At 52.0% G+C, this 16846-nt stretch overlaps 10 protein-coding genes across 20 annotated transcripts; 6 read left to right on the top strand and 4 right to left on the bottom strand.

The window, feature by feature from the left end:
- Positions 1 to 331: 331 nt before the first annotated feature.
- On the bottom strand, positions 332 to 1575 carry PPTG_24113 (archaeal ribosomal protein S17P). The gene is made up of 2 exons (XM_008915255.1): positions 1376 to 1575; positions 332 to 890 (listed from the first exon to the last, which is right to left on the bottom strand). Exons 1-2 carry the CDS (start codon positions 1391 to 1393, stop codon positions 429 to 431), a joined length of 480 nt encoding a protein of 159 aa, XP_008913503.1. The 5' UTR covers positions 1394 to 1575; the 3' UTR covers positions 332 to 428.
- Positions 1576 to 1586: 11 nt separating this feature from the next.
- On the bottom strand, positions 1587 to 2439 carry PPTG_24112 (hypothetical protein). The gene is made up of 2 exons (XM_008915254.1): positions 2226 to 2439; positions 1587 to 2139 (listed from the first exon to the last, which is right to left on the bottom strand). Exons 1-2 carry the CDS (start codon positions 2401 to 2403, stop codon positions 1970 to 1972), a joined length of 348 nt encoding a protein of 115 aa, XP_008913502.1. The 5' UTR covers positions 2404 to 2439; the 3' UTR covers positions 1587 to 1969.
- On the top strand, positions 2198 to 4704 carry PPTG_17587 (hypothetical protein). 11 transcript variants are annotated; one of them, XM_008915244.1, is made up of 6 exons: positions 2487 to 2607; positions 2677 to 2772; positions 2837 to 2949; positions 3016 to 3115; positions 3187 to 3741; positions 3803 to 4642. In XM_008915244.1, exons 1-6 carry the CDS (start codon positions 2551 to 2553, stop codon positions 4511 to 4513), a joined length of 1632 nt encoding a protein of 543 aa, XP_008913492.1. In that variant the 5' UTR covers positions 2487 to 2550; the 3' UTR covers positions 4514 to 4642. The 11 variants fall into 11 exon arrangements, with proteins under 11 accessions (XP_008913496.1, XP_008913494.1, XP_008913495.1 ...); XM_008915248.1 differs by having other exon boundaries at positions 2198 to 2772; positions 3024 to 3115; positions 3803 to 4650; XM_008915243.1 differs by having other exon boundaries at positions 2487 to 2772; positions 3803 to 4681.
- Positions 4661 to 6265, bottom strand: PPTG_17586 (AGC protein kinase; the record flags this gene model as incomplete). The annotated part of the gene is made up of 1 exon (XM_008915242.1): positions 4661 to 6265. The coding sequence occupies one exon, from the start codon at positions 6263 to 6265 to the stop codon at positions 4661 to 4663; it is 1605 nt and encodes a 534-aa protein (XP_008913490.1).
- Positions 6266 to 6753: 488 nt separating this feature from the next.
- Positions 6754 to 8099, bottom strand: PPTG_17585 (hypothetical protein; the record flags this gene model as incomplete). The annotated part of the gene is made up of 4 exons (XM_008915241.1): positions 6754 to 7149; positions 7220 to 7486; positions 7563 to 7944; positions 8074 to 8099. The coding sequence occupies 4 exons, from the start codon at positions 8097 to 8099 to the stop codon at positions 6754 to 6756; spliced, it is 1071 nt and encodes a 356-aa protein (XP_008913489.1).
- Positions 8100 to 8616: 517 nt separating this feature from the next.
- Positions 8617 to 9639, top strand: PPTG_17584 (hypothetical protein; the record flags this gene model as incomplete). The annotated part of the gene is made up of 1 exon (XM_008915240.1): positions 8617 to 9639. The coding sequence occupies one exon, from the start codon at positions 8617 to 8619 to the stop codon at positions 9637 to 9639; it is 1023 nt and encodes a 340-aa protein (XP_008913488.1).
- Positions 9640 to 10275: 636 nt separating this feature from the next.
- On the top strand, positions 10276 to 12645 carry PPTG_17583 (hypothetical protein; the record flags this gene model as incomplete). Its single annotated transcript, XM_008915239.1, has 1 exon — positions 10276 to 12645. One exon carries the CDS (start codon positions 10276 to 10278, stop codon positions 12643 to 12645), a length of 2370 nt encoding a protein of 789 aa, XP_008913487.1.
- A 144-nt stretch (positions 12646 to 12789) lies between these two features.
- PPTG_17582 (hypothetical protein) lies at positions 12790 to 13008 on the top strand (the record flags this gene model as incomplete). Its single annotated transcript, XM_008915238.1, has 1 exon — positions 12790 to 13008. The coding sequence occupies one exon, from the start codon at positions 12790 to 12792 to the stop codon at positions 13006 to 13008; it is 219 nt and encodes a 72-aa protein (XP_008913486.1).
- Positions 13009 to 13790: 782 nt separating this feature from the next.
- Positions 13791 to 15186, top strand: PPTG_17581 (hypothetical protein; the record flags this gene model as incomplete). Its single annotated transcript, XM_008915237.1, has 2 exons — positions 13791 to 14279; positions 14356 to 15186. The coding sequence occupies 2 exons, from the start codon at positions 13791 to 13793 to the stop codon at positions 15184 to 15186; spliced, it is 1320 nt and encodes a 439-aa protein (XP_008913485.1).
- Positions 15187 to 15498: 312 nt separating this feature from the next.
- PPTG_17580 (hypothetical protein) lies at positions 15499 to 16152 on the top strand. The gene is made up of 2 exons (XM_008915236.1): positions 15499 to 15710; positions 15795 to 16152. Exons 1-2 carry the CDS (start codon positions 15551 to 15553, stop codon positions 15959 to 15961), a joined length of 327 nt encoding a protein of 108 aa, XP_008913484.1. The 5' UTR covers positions 15499 to 15550; the 3' UTR covers positions 15962 to 16152.
- The last annotated feature ends 694 nt before the right edge of the window (positions 16153 to 16846 follow it).

Here is a 16846-nt window from a genome sequence, read left to right as displayed (position 1 = left end):
TTTTCGCTGATGTTGCCCACTACTGCGAAGAACTCCAATATCATGCTCAACTCTTCTGTTTGCTTGTTCTCGTTTTATTTTCTTGAGCCTGTTTGCGTTGTAGCGTCTATTAACACTCACTCTCAACCCGTAGATATGTGTGAGCACAATGTTGGAGCCGTTATGCAAAGTGTATACCTTAATTAGATTCGAAGTCATGTTTTATGGGTCATGATGAATCATGGCACGCATCAACGCTTAGATGAGGGGCATGCATTGCAGTTTCCGAAGTTCGGAATCCGAACTACTACGTAGTAATGAATATCCAAGACCAAAAGCAAACATGACTGAATAGTGTTTGAAATCCCCTGATTAGCATCGGATTAACAGTTGCGTAGCTCATACTAAAGCTACCGCCCAACACTCAACCAGTTTCTGCTCTGCTAGCCTTAGAACTGGCGGAACTGCTTGCGCACGTTGATGGGCTTGGTCTCCGAGGCGGGCTCGACCTCCAGCACGTTGAAGCGCACCGTCTTGGCGAGCGGGCGGCACTGGCCGATGGTGACGACGTCACCCTCCTTCACACGGAAGGCAGGCGACAGGTGGGCAGCCACGTTCTTGTGACGCTTCTCGAAACGCTTGTACTTCTTGACGAAGTGCAGGTAGTCACGACGCACGATGATCGTGCGCTTCATCTTGGTCGAGAGGACGACACCCTTGAGGATACGGCCACGGATCGAGATGTTGCCGGTGAACGGGCACTTCTTGTCCACGTACTGGCCCTCGATGGCGCTCTTGGGGGTCTTGAAGCCAAGACCCACCTCCTTGTAGAAGCGGGGGCCCTTCTTCTTGCCGGCGAACTTCTTGCTGGCAAGGAACACGCCCTGCTGCTTCTGGTAGGCCTTCTCGGTCTGAAATCGGAAACAAAAGTAATCAAAGGAGTGAGTATACTCGACGTCTATTGCAAGTTGACAGGGACAAAAAAAGAGAAAGATCACGATCTCTCTGACTGCAACAGCAGATCAGCGTCTGTGTCGACCTTGGTAGGTCCAAAAGGGTCTGCCGGTGATGAACCGGTTGAAACGAGTTCAGTTCGTTCGGGTCTCGCAGTCAGCAAAGAGAGAGAAGAGCACTTCTCTTCTTGTGACTGAGCAATCACTCTTAAGAGAGTGATTGTGTGTGGATTATAGCCTTGGTGGGCCATCACCCCAACCAACTAGCTAGCCAGCGCCTTCAGTGCCTACTTGTGTCTTTGCGTCCAAAGACAGACAGCACGCCAAAACTCCGCACAGCGAGACTCGCTCTCGTCCCCTTCCAGTTCCTTCAGTCGATTCAGTCGCCGTCCGCTTACCGCAAGTCATCGTCCTGTGCTTTATAGAGGGGGCGCCAAAGGTACCTGGTCAACGTGCTCCATGGTTTCGTCGAGGGGATTCGCTAATGGCAGGTGTTGGCTTTGGCTGGAGCTGTAGAGGAGGCGACTGGTTGTCAGCGGGTTACTTCACAGTTGTGTGGATTTGAAGTGGACTACTTTAGCATAATCGCAAAGTAACGCGTCACAAACCGACGCAGGTCCCGCGTCGATGTATGGGATTTTATAGTAGAAGCTTACTGAAACCAAGATGCGGGTCCCTGAAAAAAAAATAGTACCGCGTTTTAACAATTACAGCATGTTTTAACGTGTTAAAACTGCACTAAGTAGCTCCTTTATTGCTGTCTGCTATGTGTACAAGCTTAGAGATTGAGGTGGAACTGCGTCGAAACAAGAACGGGGTGCTATTGAAGCTGCTGCTCTTCGATGGAATTAAGTCTGCAGACGGAAGGACGAGCATTGTTTCCACTAGTTGGGGCTATCTGTAGGCGGATGTGAAGTAATTGCGGCTCTGGCGCCAGTAGCTAAAACTGTTGCTAGCACGAATCCCCGCAGCGCAAGCAAAATTCGCCTAAGAATGAGCATCGTCTAAGAGGCTTGCTCGTATGTTGGTCTGAGCATTTACTCCTTTCTCTTTGTCTGCTGATAACGTGCTACCTCTTCGTCGTTGCGGCCGAAGCCCTGTAAACGCAATGACGAGTTCTGGTATGCCAACATGGCGCCGCCCAGCGTGCCGATGATACCCGTGAACAACATTCCGGGACGCGCCAAGCTGCGGTCCAATTGACGAGCTGACAACGACAATAGTAGCACGGAAAAAGGAAACGTCAATTCTCTCTTCAACCGTCCCAGCCTCTTATCCTACAGTCCAACGCACCGACGATGTATCCGAGTGGGAAGGACACGACGCCCAGAGCCACGCTCTGGATGAGGTCTGCCTGACTCACGTTCTCGCGCACTTGCTGGAACGTCGGCTCCTTGTAGATGACCGGGAAGCGCGGCACATGCGGGTCGTGCAGCTCCGGCCGCTCACGCTCCACCTCCTTGCCGTCCATAGTTGTTCTAGCTTGCTTCCTAGATTTACACAACTTTTCTACACCATCTGACCTCAACCTGGATTTCAAGCTTAAGCTGAATTGTAAGATCAGACCTAAAAATCCAGCAGCCATAATCAGAACTAGACACTCACCAAGAGACACCAAATGGACGAAGCGTACGCCGTCAAGCAGACGCAATTCCTGGGGAAACCCGTGCACTACGTGTGTCAGAACGCCAATGGACCGTGTCCGCTTCTTGCCATTGCCAATGTTTTGCTATTGCGTGGACAGCTGTCGCTTGAGGGGATCGTAGAACCGCCGGGTTTCGTGAGTGCCCAAAACCTCATGCAGCTTGTACATCGCCGCCTGTTGGACACGAATCCGCCGGTATTGCGTCGATTTCCTTGGATAAAGTGACATTAATCTCCTAACTGGGTTATTGTTGCTATAGCTGAGCAATGCGAGCGAGCTGCAGCGGCTGACACAGGAGAAGACGCTCCAAGACGTATCAGAGCTACTCCCCAGTCTCTTGGTGGGGTTAGACGTCAACGTGCGCTTCCACAAGTAAGGTTATGGATTAAGAGGAGCAGAGAAGAGGGAGTAGACGCTTGACGGGGGTTTTGCTGCCAGTGTTACAGACTTTGAGTATACCGTGGCGTGCGCAGCCTTTGACATGCTGGACATTGTGCTTGTGCACGGCTGGCTACTGGATGATCAGGACGACAAAACGGTGTGATACAGAATGACGCTAGAGGACTGGTCGTTCCGTTAGTTGCTCATTTGTTGTACTGATTCTTGCAGATGAAAGTGGTGGGGAACAAGTCGTACAATGAGTTGATCGAGCGCTTAGTGGACTATCGCGGTGTGCTTATGACAGAAGAGACCAATAAGAGAGCAGCCTCAGAGACAGAGAAACAGGTAGAGAAAGATGCTTCGTCGAATATTGCACAGAGAGAAGATATCGACGAAGAGGAGGTGAAGCCTGCAGCGTCGTCTCTTCAGTCACCTATAGCAACACAAACGACGGGATTTCATAACCTGTCGATTGATGTCAACTCTACGCCTTCTTCGCCGAATACAGCGGTATCTCCGAGCTCTATGTCGTCAACGAATTCTCCAAAGAAGAGTCCTTCGCAGCAAACCGTGCAGACCATGATGAAGGAGCGTCACATGAGCGATGCTGATGCTCTAGATACTGCCACCACTTTGTTGGAGGAAGGGCCAGTCCTCGAAGAATTTTTCAACTCGACAGCTAGTCAACTCACCTACTATGGGCTCGTGAAGCTGCACGAAGGTATCCGAGAACGCCAGCTGTGCGTTTTCTTCCGCAATAACCACTTCTCCACGCTCTTTAAGGTATGTTCGACGAGCTCTCTTCACTGAATATTCCCTTGTCCTAACGTCTTGGTGTCGTTAGTTTGAAGGCGCCTTGTATCTCCTGGTCACCGACGCTGGATACCTGGATGAGCCTACAGTCGTGTGGGAATTGCTGAACGAAATTGACGGAGACACAACGTATCTTGACTCCCAGTTTCGACCGGTGACGTCTTCGGAGCAGCAGGAAAACATCCTCACGCAGCAACAACAGCAGCGACAAAATGAGGAACAGGAGTTGCAGAAAGCGAGGGCTATGAGTCTCACAGGTCGCGCATCCCCTAGTGGAGAGCACATGAGCAGCGGTAGTGGTGATACAACCAGAGCTGCTGAGCACACGATGCCGAGTAGTGGATTGTTTGGGGAAGACGAGGAACATCTTGATCCAGACTATCTATTAGCACTCAAGTTCCAGCGGGAAGAAGAAGAGTTGGCGCGTGGAAACAAGCGTGAGTCGCCTCAAATCTCCCCTCGCCAGGTTACTACCGAACAACCTCGACGTGAGGAGGATAGAAGTAATGAGTCCAGCGAGAACGAGGTGATTCCTGTCACTGCTGATGGCCAAATGATGCTCTCAGAGGAGGAGCTGGAGGCCCAGCGACAGGCTGAACGCTACTATCAGGAGCAAAAGCGACAGGTTGACGCACAGACGCGTCAGTACCAGCAGGAACAAGAGCGTCAACGCCAACAGCAACAACCAATACATGGGCAACGACGAAGACCCTCGCAAGGTAATGACTGCATCATATCGTGAGATCTTTTCGAGTTTCTAGGTGCTCGTCCTAAGCATTATCCTCGGTACCATTGGACTCAAACAACCAAGTACAAATACAACATGTCGCTCAAGAATTATAGATACAGTAAATAGTTATTCCTTTTGCCATCGTACAATTCTTTGCGATTAAATCTTGATCCGAACAGAGTCGACATCCAGCTCCGCCTCCAATTCCACCTCAGGCTTATCGTCCTCATTCTGCTGCTCGCCGAACCCCCCAAAGCTCGACTCGATGCACTCACTCATGTCCTTACTAGTGCTGGCGCGACTCGACGAAGTTGGCGACACGTTCATCTTGGCAGTAGACATCATCGATACACACGGGGCGTTGTTCGCTCCAGCATGCAGTGGTCGCACGTAGTCGAATCCAGCGAAGTCCCGTTCAAAACAACTCGCGATCTCTTCGGGTGCGTAGATTGTGTGAGGCTGCTCGGTGAAGTGCGGGTCGAAGTTGGCCACGAAGTCTTCACCAGGTTGTCCAGGCACAAGAGGAGGCTTGAGTTGGCGCTTCAGCACTTGATCCCAGTCGATACCCTTGAAGAATGCGTGGTTCTTGATCTCTGCGATGCCTCCACGGAAGCCTAGTCGGTCTTCTTGACGCTTTTCAAGCAGAGCCACCAGCAAACTCTTGAGCTCAGAGGACATGTTGTTTGGGTAGCGCACAGGTTGGTACAAGATCCGTTGATGTGTGCTCTTCTGACTGGATTGAGGTAGGTAGAACGGCGGGTAGCCAGCACGCAGCTCGAAGAGGATGCAGCCGAACTGCCACAAGTCGACCGGAAGACCGTGACCATCAGGGTATCGAGCCACCATCTCAGGCGGCAAGTACGTGTCGGTACCGCACATGGTCTTGGTGCGTCCAGCTCGTGACTCCAGTCTCTTGGCAAGACCCATATCTGCCAACTTGATGTGCCCTTCCCTGTCCAGCAACACGTTCTCAGGCTTGATATCGCGGTGCAGGATGCTCATGTTGTGCATGTGCTCGAGTGCCAGCAACAACTCCGCAGCGTAGAAGCGAACAGCGTCTTCACGGAAGCTGCCTCCATTGTTTTGCATGTGTAAGAAGAGATCGCCGCCCTGCATGAACTTGGAAATGAGGAACACGGAGCGACCCCGTGCCAACGCATAGTCCAATCCCATCACGAACGGGTGATCTCCGACCCACTCCATAGTCGCTCGTTCAGCGAACACCACCTTCGCCTTCACTTGACCGAGCTTCATCTCCTTGATAGCATACAGTTGTCGCTCTACGTTATTCAACGCCAGGATCACACGTCCATAGTGACCTCGTCCTAGCAACTTGAGTGTTGTGAACTCGTTCAATGATGGCATGCGGTGCTGCACTGCTGCGGCTTGAGCTGCAAACTTGGCACGATCTTTCTCTGTGTCTGCAGCGAAGTAGATCGCTCCCTTGCCAGACTCGGGCGTGATGCAGAACACGTAGCCGGCCGAGTCGTCGTCGATGAGCTTGATCTTGCAGTGCTGCAGATTCAGATACTTGAGTGCGTTCTGTTGCCAGAAGCCAGGCACCCCCGCATCGTCCGGCTTGGTGGCTCGATAGTACACCAGGAACGTCGACTTGATCATGGCGCAGTACTTGTGCGAGCTCCACACTGGCAGCAGTTGTCGTCGCTTGCGGAACAAGTTGATGAACGTGGATGGAAGCGAGTTGATAAACCGCTTCGACTCCTCGCCCAACACCGAGTCCTTTCGCTGGAAGAGAAGCACCATGATTGCTTCAGACTTGGCCCCAAGAGAAAATAGCGAAATGAAGCGCAAGGAAGCCACGCTCCGATGGAACTGATGGGGTCAGGCTCCAGTTGCCAAGTGACAGAGATCGACATCAAAATTCTTCAATGTGAAGGAGAACGCTAGCTGACTATAATTACGTTGCGGATAATGGAGAACTTGGGACGTGGGACAGCAAATGGCGCAACGCTAAAGAAAAATGCAGTAGAAACGGTTAATAAGCGAGCCATTAATGAGAAAGTAACGCCAATCCGTTACCAAATGACTATGTGCGCCAACCATTCGTCATGGATCCGGATCAGAACCTGAAGGACTTGTAGATATCCGCTGCAGCAAAGAAAAAATGTTCAAGTGATCGGTGAGTGACAACGAGCAGGGGAACGAATCTGGGTCGATGCGAGACAAGAAGTTAGTCAGGTTACGTTGTGAATTGACTGTGCGGCACGACCGCTCCGTTCTGTTTCACCATTCTACTTGTCCTCTTTCTTTTCTTCATCGCCATCCTTCTTGTCATCCTTCTTGGCCATCTGTGCCATTGCAGCCTGGATCTTGGGGTCGTTCGGGTCCACACCAGGTAGACCGGACAGCAGCGAGTTGACGAACTTGGGGTCCATGAAGGGCAAGTTGGATGCTGGTGCTGGCGCCGGTGGGGGTGACGATGCGTCGGTCGAAGCGGCCGCTGCAGTCGCGGCCGCTGACATCTGTGTAGGTTGCTTGGGCTCTGTCGGTGCTGACGCAGCTTCCGTGGCTGGTGCAGCCGGCTCAGGTGCGGGTGCAGGCGCCGACGCAGCAGCCTCCGCTTCCGCCGCGCGCTTCTGAGCCGCTTCCTGTCGCGCACGCTCCTCTTCCATCGACACACGAAGCGCCTGAACAGGTAGCAAGCATACAGACGTTAGTACTGCGCTAAGTAACAAAAGTATCACAGTTCATTCGTACCAGGGCCAGTTCGGGGTCCATGCTTGGGTCCACGCCTCCATACTCCGCGAAGGCGTCATTGCCACCACCGCCGCCACTGCTGGCAGCTGCAGCAGCGCCGTCGTCTCCGTGCAGCACAGGTGAGGACACCAGCACATCCGAAGGCAACACGCCTGCTGGCACCGTGACCAGGTGACTGTTATTGTTGCTGCTGGCGGCGTCCACGAAGGCCTGCAACTTGGCCGCATTGGCATCCAGGTCGCCCATACTCACCACGTCCACGGCAATCTATACAATAGAGCGCAGCACTCATCAGTACATTGTGACTATAGCAAACACCTCAATCCTCAATCACTACACATACGTTGTTCTTCTTGAGCAGTTTGCCGATCTTGGTGAGCTGCTTCTCGTCCTCCTCAATGGGCGAGCCGATAAATACCACGACGCGCTGGCCGCCGGTCTTGTTACGCCGGTGCTTAAGAGCTAGTTGCGCCACTTGAATAGCGTTAGCGAGCTTCATGGAACCGCCGATCTTGATGCGGTGGATGGCGCTCAGTAGCGTTCCCATGTTGTCCGTCGGCGACGCCAGCACCTGGACGCTCTTGCCGGCCATAGCCAGCACGCCCACAGTGCTCTCCGGATTGGCCTGCGTCTTGGTGCCGCACAGCAAGTTGGCAGCATCGTGCTGCGCCTCGAGACGCGAGGGAATGTAGTCGCCATTGCGCATCCATTCCGAATTGTCTAGGCTGTGAAAAAGCAGCGTAACAGCGGCAATAGAGAGCGTTTAGAGACGATAAGTGTATGGTGATGAAGGTCCAAAGAGAGGGGAATATGACGCAGGTGATAACAATGGCGATCGGACAGTGTGGACGCACCATATCATAGTCGATTCGAGCGGCATCTTGACCTTGCTTGGGGTGTCGTGAGCTCGGAACTGAAGAAGATCGGAGTCTTTAAAGTGAATAGTGACATCACTATTGTGCTACTTCACAAAGTAACGATATGTGAAGTACAGATGATCCTCTCAGTAGTAATCCCTTAGAAATGAAATACTCCCTTAACAGCAATAAATTAGCTTGACCAGTCACTTACAAACCCAAGATAATATTCCCTCTCACCCCTCAATAGTAGAATGGAATATATTTGAAGTCAAATATTCCTATTCTGGGGTGCTAATTGTATGAAAACAGTCATAACTGCACAAGAGCATTATTGCTGCCAACGTCCGATCCGTGGTTCGCCAGTAACGAGCTACATAAATCGTATATTTTGTGTACTGTTCCAAGCTGAAGGTACTCAGATCCATTTTTGTGGTACATTCGTGGATAGGAATACCCTTAGACAGGAATAAATTGGTGGCTCTCAACGCTATGACTACCAAGGGGATCGTCTGTATCGGAGATGGTGGTTTGACAAGCATGGCAACAGCACAGCCGGAGAAGACCCGGCGTCATTGGCGAGTGCTTCAGAACGCGCTGCTGCGCTCAACGTCCAATGGAGCTCCAGCACCAGTCGATGCCACGGGGTCCACCGCATCGTCCATCGCCACCGAGTTCTTCCCGCTGTATCCAGAGACTCCAGTTGATACGGCAAAAGTGCAGATGAGTTCTCCTGCGCAGGAAAATTTCATGTGGATGGCCTACGACTTGTCATCGACAACGAATAAGCAGGTAGATAGATCGTCGAAGGTGTTTGTGCATGAGAAACGAAAGGACGTGAAGCGAGTATCTATCGCAGAATTACTGAGCCATAAAGTTAACGAGGGCGTGGATAACACAGGCAACATCCGCACGTGGCCGTCCGAACAGATTTTGCTGTCATACATGCTATCAAGCGGCGTGTGCTCGCAGGTACAGCGACGCGGAGCTGGAGGCGACGTGTTACCTGTTATGTGCTGCGAACTGGGCAGCGGCATGGCAGGTCTGGCCAGCCAGGGGTTGTTGGCTTGTGCACCGGTGGACTTTGAGCGCGTCGTGGTGACGGATGGCAACCCACTCTCCGTGAAGAACCTGCAATTGTGCATTGAAGAGAACAAGATACAGCAAGTATTTGCTGCTCGTGCTCAACATACAGACATCACGGCGGAGCTGCTGCGGTGGGACCGTAACGCCACATTGCGTGAGGACCTGCAACACCAGTTCGACCTCGTGTTCGCCAGCGACTGTCTATTCTTCGAGGAGTTCCACGAAGACCTCGCGTACACCATCAATAGTCTACTGCGCCGAGGTTCTGGACGCTGTCTGCTCTTACAGCCAAGCCGCAATGGCTCCATGGAGCGCTTCTGCGTCATCGCCGAGCGCCATGGCTTCATCATCAGCCAGTCCCGAGATTTTGACCCCAAGATCGTCCGCAAACATGAAGAATACGTGCAAACACGGCCAGATTACGTGCCTGACGTACACTTTCCGGTGCTGCTCACACTCACTTTAGCAACTTCGTAAAGTTGTCGTTTGTAGCCATCCTAATTGAAGCTGTATCTGTTAAGTTCGCCTTAAGTTCGCATCAAAGAAAGGTATATTTCGAGAGCTCATTCAACTCAGTCGCCAATTCTTGCTTCATCAAGGCGCTCGGTGCGTCGAGTCTAAGCCTCATTCGAGTCCGATGGCGCGTCCCTCGCCGGCCAATGTGCGTGTCCTTGACTTGCTCAACTTTGTCGCCTCTTTCTGCGTAGTTACTGACCGTCATTTGGTCCCTATTTGTGTCGATTTCCCAAATGTTGCAGAACGAGATGGGCAACGTGCGCGTGTGCTGCCGCGTGCGTCCGCAAAACGCCAAGGAGCTGACGATGACGTCAGCTCAGCGCTGCGTCTTCACTGAGAACCAGACGATCGAGGTCAAGGTAGGAGCGTCAGAAGAGGAAGATATTGCACCAAAAGCTCATTTTTCGGCGGATTTTTATGCTATTTTGCAGTCCAACGAAGGAAGTCCGCAGAAATTCACATTCGACCATGTTTTCGGAGAGGAAGACAACCAGAAGACGGTTTTTGAGAACGTGGCACTGCCTGTAGTCCAAGGTACTGCCCAATATTGGAGTTCAAGTCACTACTGAGTTATCTGACTATTCCTGGGTAGATATTATGGCAGGATACAATGCGACCATCTTCGCGTACGGTCAGACATCGTCGGGTAAGACATACACAATGGAAGGAGCCAATATCGACCATCCTGAGCTGCAGGGAATCATCCCACGCACAGCCACCGAGATCTTTAACAACGTCATGAACGCCGATGAGAACATGGAGTTCATCGTCAAAGTGAGTTACATCGAGATCTACATGGAGCGCATCCGCGATCTGCTGGATCCGTACAAATCAAAGGTGAATCTGCAGGTTCGAGAGGACGCACAGCGCGGCATCTTCGTCGAGGGAATGACGGAGGTGTGTGTGACCAGTGACGAGGAGCTGCTGGCAGCAATGCGAGCAGGTGCAGCTAATCGCGCTGTGGCTGCGACGGGGATGAACGAAGGAAGCTCCCGTAGTCACAGTGTCTTTATGGTTACACTCTTCCAGCGTAACCTTGAGAATCAGGCCACAAAGGCTGGCAAGTTGTATCTGGTGGATCTTGCTGGTTCGGAGATGGTGCGAAAGACTGGCGCAACGGGGCGACAACTGGAAGAGGCCAAGACGATCAACAAGTCGCTGTCTGCTTTGGGAATGGTCATCAACGCGCTCACAGACTCGCACATCACTCACGTGCCATATCGAGACAGTAAACTGACCCGAGTGTTGCAAGAATCACTAGGTGGCAACTCGCGCACGAACCTCATTATCAATGTCTCGCCTAGTAGTTTTAACGCATCGGAGACAATCTCTACTCTGCGATTCGGTATGCGTGCCAAGTCCATCAAGAACAAGGCAGTGGTGAATGAACAGCGCAGTGTCGCCGAGTACGAAGCACTGCTCGCTGCTGCTGAGAAGAAAATCGCCAAACAGCAGACGTACATTATCGCCCTTGAAGCTCGACTGGCAGGGAAGGAGGTACCTGACGGAGCAGTGGATGTAGCTAATGTTGCGAAGGTTACAGTCTCAGATGATACATCGGAAACTGGGAAAGCAGAAGGCGTGGACAGCACTGTGGACGCGGTCGATATTGATCTGGATCTGTCGGATACTGCTACTTCACAGTCTCCACCGTCCCCGTCGGCCCGTGCAGGTCGCGCTCTGGCAGAGTTACAAGAGAAGGTGACGCAGCTCGAAGAAGAACTGGCTGAGGAGAAACAGGAGTCAATGCGACGTGGTGAGGAGATCTGCTTGCTCACAGCTAAGCTGGAAGAACACGTTCAAGCACTTGACACGCAGCGTGTGTTGTCTGAAGAACTACAGCGAGTCAAGGACCTACAGGAGAAGACTTTAGAGGAGAAGATCCGTCAGCGCGAGACGTTGTATGCTGAACTGCGCACCGACTTCGACAGACTCAACTTTGAGCACAAGGAGCTGATGATTCACGCGGAGACGATACAAAGTGAGTACGATGCGCTACTGCAAGACATGCCTGCACAAACGACACCTGGTGGCGGCAAACTCGCAGCAGCAGCAGAAAAGATCGCCCAGGCAGAGCAGTCTACAGACAACGAGTCTCAAGAGAGTGCAGATGAAGGTGCCACTGAGAAACAGGAGCAAAAATCGGGAGACGAAGCCTCGAAAGAGGGTACAGAGGCCCAGCAATATGCCGATCTGAAGGCCAAGTACACGGCGCTGGAAGCCGAACTTAGAGAGTACGAGAAGGAGTATCTGGCGCTTAAGCATGCGACTGACCACGAGAAGACCCGCTTGCAAGAGGAAATCGACCGAAAAACAGCGCAAATTCGCGACCTCGAAGCACAGGCGGATCGTGCTGGTGCTTCTACCGGTGAAGGAGGCTCGACTCCTTCTTCTCCCACCAGCGCTGCCAGTTCGAGTGGGATGTCTGCACGTGAGCGTCAGCACATGCGATCTATTCAGCAGAAACTGGAGCAGCTGGTTGCAGTTCACCGGCAATTGCTGCGTAAGTACGCGTCGCTGGAGCTTGAGTTGTCGGAGGCCAAGAAGAAATTGGCATTGCGTGATGAACGCATCAAGCAGGTCGAGGCGAACAACCGCATCATGGCTGGCAACATGCGGGCGCAGGCTGAGAAGCACGTGGAGGAGCTCACACATCTCCGGGACCAGATCGCGGACTTCCGTGGCGCTCAGCGATCGCACTTTGAGGCGCAACTTAACCACACGAACGCTGCGCTTGTTGCCGCGATGGGAAGTGCCGACACTGGCGTGATCAAGACACTTCGTGGCGGCTCCATCTACGGCGGAGACGGCGTTATTCGTCCAATTCGTGGCGGTGGACGACGTAAGACACAACTTGGCGAAGCAGCAATGGGCACAGCTGGCGTCTCGGGACTAACTGCGGGCTCTGCTGACACTGGAGTGCCGTCCTCGGGCTTCTTGACCCGCTTGTTCGGCAAGACAAACTAACTCATGATCTCTCGGTAGTTGAAAACAAATTAAAAGTTACCTTCAACTAGAGATGACATTCATTCCTTACTGTGAATCGGTTTTCACAGGTGAAATTTGGTAAAAGTTGCTATTCGTGGTTGGCAAGCGAGTAAAAAGTGAACGATGGCGTCTGTGTACGACGAGGTGGAGATCGAGGACATGGAGTTCGACGCCGAGGAGCAGGTGTACTACTATCCGTGTCCATGCGGCGACCGCTTCTCCATCGATCTGGAGGAGCTATACGATGGCGAGGACATCGCGACGTGCCCGAGCTGCTCGCTGACCATCCGTGTGATTTTCGACGAGGAAAACCTGCCAGAGCTCGCAGAGGAGGAGGAATGAGGAAGCGAGATATTAAGCAGCACCGTGTAAAGTAAAGCGTCAAGCCATTGAATTGATTCGAGATGATACAGCTTCTATTGTAATAGTTGTACGAAAGAGAAGAGGAACTCGCAGGTGGTGAATGAAAATTGCTGAGGGCCGGCACAAGTGGGAGCTGACTGTGAAAGAGGGCAGGATTATCCAAAGACATAAGTTCACGTCACGACGAGTATTCTATCGATGCTGGTGTTTGGTGACCCCTTTAATGTTCTACTTTGTGGAATTGCTGGTGCTGTCGCCAACGATGTGTTGATGCGGTCTCGGGTGATGATGCAGTCGCCCGGAGGAGCAGGAGGGATTGTATGCTTACTTGCATACCAACGCCGTCCGTATTTATCGAGCACATCTACAGATGCAGGCGTTCGTCGCTGCGCTGGGTTTACGGTACACTGATCGTTGGCAGCAGCGACTGACTGAATCAAGAGTCAGCTATTGTAGTGAAGAAGTTTGTGGCTGCTGTAAACTCCGGTCTGCATCCACCCTCTTCCACCCTAAGCTGGCAAGGATTCGCTCGTTTAATTACCCAACCTTTAATCGCGGCTTGCCTTACGCATCCTGAATAAGACTGGCACCTTTGAGACGGGCGTGTCGCTCGATTTGCCTGTTGTAACGTGTTGTTGCACAGATCTCATTTAGTCGATCTTGTGTAACATAACACTGGTATGTTTGCACTTTCGATGGAATGACCACTCTCCTCCACTTCACTCTGCATTTTCCTTCTCCCCGGACACCTTCCAACCAGCATGAAGTTTTTCTCCTCCGTCTTTGCCGTTTCTCTGCTGGTGACGAGCGCTCTCACGATCGACGCTGGAGCCACTACTCAAGCGTCAGACAACTGTGATACGGGTTTCTCCCAAACCGGCGAGCGTTCCAGCACGAATGGCAAGCATGGTGTTCCCTTGATCAAGAGTGGGTTTAGTCACGCGGAATCGAGCGGCACCGATACCTCGCAGAGCAACCCCGGTCAGACCAACCCTGACCAAAACAACCCCGGTCAGTATACGCCGGATCAAAATGCTACGAGCTCAGACGGATCGCAGGAGCAAACCCCGCCGGTCCTCAAGGGCGATTGCATTCTCACTGGAGTTTACATCAACAACACCGATGTGTCGGAATGCCGCAGCATCCTTGTCGACTCGTTACAAGTGCCTGCAGGCGTGATGCTGAATTTGACCAACCTGCATAACAATACGAGGATCTCATTCCATGGTACCACCACCTTCGGAAAAATGGTAAGATTCCCAACTTACATCAACTTTCTGCTGTCTAACAACCACTGCATTTCAATGTTCCACTTGTTTCTTGTAGCTATGGGCTGGTCCGCTGGTTGAGCTTCAAGGAAACAATCTTACTGTCACTGGCCCCGGTACGCTTGACGGACAAGGTGCATGGTACTGGGCTCAAGCCCGGAACCTTACCAAACCACGCTGGCTTTTCAAGATGTACAAGGTTGCCGACTCCACTATATCGGGATTGAACGTTTTGAACATGCCTTTCCACGCCTTCGCTGTCGATAGCTGCAACTACACGACCATCACCGGAGTCACTGTTAATTCCAGTGCTGGTAACGGAGTCGCGAAGAACACAGATGGATTCGATCTCGACAAAAACGACCACGTTACGATCACCAAGAATCGTATTTTCGGCCAAGATGACTGCCTTGCGATGCAGTCGAGCACCAATATCGTGTTCAGTGACAACTACTGCTGCGGTACACACGGTATCTCTATCGGTTCTCTTGGTGGCCCTGAGCAGAATGCGTCCACCACCGTCGACGGACTTACAGTTACGGGCAACACCATTGTGAACAGTACCAATGGAATCCGCATCAAGACCATCATCGGACTCAAGGGTCTCGTCACTAACGCTGTGTACACCAATAACGAACTATCGAACGTTACGCACGCTATCACGATACACTCGGATTACAACAAGACCAAGGGAGGCTACGCTGGCACGCCGACAAGTTTGGTGAAGATCACGAACATCACTATCGATGGTCTGAAGGGCACTGCGGAGAACTTGTACGACATTTTTGTGAATCCGGATGTGGTGTCGAACTGGGACTTTAAGAACCTCGATGTGGTTGTTTCGAGCAACGGCAACTGCACTGGTGAGCCCAGCAACATTCAGTGCTAACAGTACAGCGCAAACATGGCTGCATACGGATCAGCAAATTTTTGCTACGGTTAAAAGACAGTAGCTTCAAAGGCGTGAGTTAATTTCACAGACGTTCTAGCTGCATCCTACCGGTGGTCAACTTGTGCTTGCTGTTTGCCCATGTTGCCACACTTTAGGTAAGACTTAGCTTATGAAATGTGTTTCACGGTACGAGCAGTCTTAGGAGTAAGGCCTTACGGCAGTCCTACAAAACATTAAAGGTACTGCGTAACTAAATACAGCTATTCTAGCAGGATATTCAGTACAGGAGCCACATATTTTGATTGGTCAAAATCCTCGTGGCAAATGTTGACCGCCCGTCCTGCAGAGATCGACCGCTGCCATGAGTGACGCTGCCCCTGTCCGTGACCCGCGCGAGCCGCGCTTCCCCGTGATCGTCAAGCACCCGACCTTCGACGACGTCAAGGCCAACTTCGATGCGGGCGACTACACGCGGTGGTTGGGCATCAGCGCCTTCTCCTTCCCCGCCGGTTACGTTTTCGGTACGTGAAGAAGCATCCTACAGCAGCAAATGGCACTGGTCAACAACGACGCTAATTTTTTTGTGCCTTATTGGGCTTGTACAGGAGTGAAGTTGCACCGCCACGTGGCTGTGCCGTCTATGGTTGTCACGGGTGTACTTGGCTCGCTTGGAGGCTTCCTGTGGGCCTTCCAGAACTCGTCCTTCCGTCTACAGGGATACAAGGCCAACCCGGTTGAGGTGAAGCAGTACATCATCAACAAGCAGGAGTAGGCTACAAGACAGCTACAGTTGAGCATCTACAAGCCGAAGTACTGCTCAGTTGAAGTTGGGCTGCTCGAGCCAGACACAACAGAGAGAAGTGCTTTACATGTTCACACAGAGCCATAAAAATATAGCTTTTAACAATGACTTGTGTCCGGAGATGCATAAAAGTTAAAGTTAAACTTGAAGTGGTAGCTTAGTTTAGTCCTGCAGGGCAAGCGGAAGTTGTTGTGCCCGGACCGCCAGAATTGCTCCTTATCTCCTAAGACGCTCATCGGTATGCTTCTAATATAAAATCCCATACATCGACGCGGGACCTGCGTCGGTTTGTGACGCGTTACTTTGCGATTATGCTAAAGTAGTCCACTTCAAATCCACACAACTGTGAAGTAACCCGCTGACAACCAGTCGCCTCAGCCAAAGCCAATACCTGCCATTAGCGAATCCCCTCGACGAAACCATGGAGCACGTTGACCAGGTACCTTTGGCGCCCCCTCTATAAAGCACAGGACGATGACTTGCGGTAAGCGGACGGCGACTGAATCGACTGAAGGAACTGGAAGGGGACGAGAGCGAGTCTCGCTGTGCGGAGTTTTGGCGTGCTGTCTGTCTTTGGACGCAAAGACACAAGTAGGCACTGAAGGCGCTGGCTAGCTAGTTGGTTGGGGTGATGGCCCACCAAGGCTATAATCCACACACAATCACTCTCTTAAGAGTGATTGCTCAGTCACAAGAAGAGAAGTGCCCTTCTCTCTCTTTGCTGACTGCGAGACCCGAACGAACTGAACTCGTTTCAACCGGTTCATCACCGGCAGACCCTTTTGGACCTCCCAAGGTCGACACAGACGCTGATCTGCTGTTGCAGTCAGAGAGATCGTGATCTTTCTCTTTTTT

This window comes from Phytophthora parasitica, assembly GCF_000247585.1.
Source record: "Phytophthora parasitica INRA-310 unplaced genomic scaffold supercont2.69, whole genome shotgun sequence".
NCBI lineage: Eukaryota > Oomycota > Peronosporomycetes > Peronosporales > Peronosporaceae > Phytophthora > Phytophthora nicotianae.
This window is presented reverse-complemented; position numbering and strand designations above follow the sequence as displayed.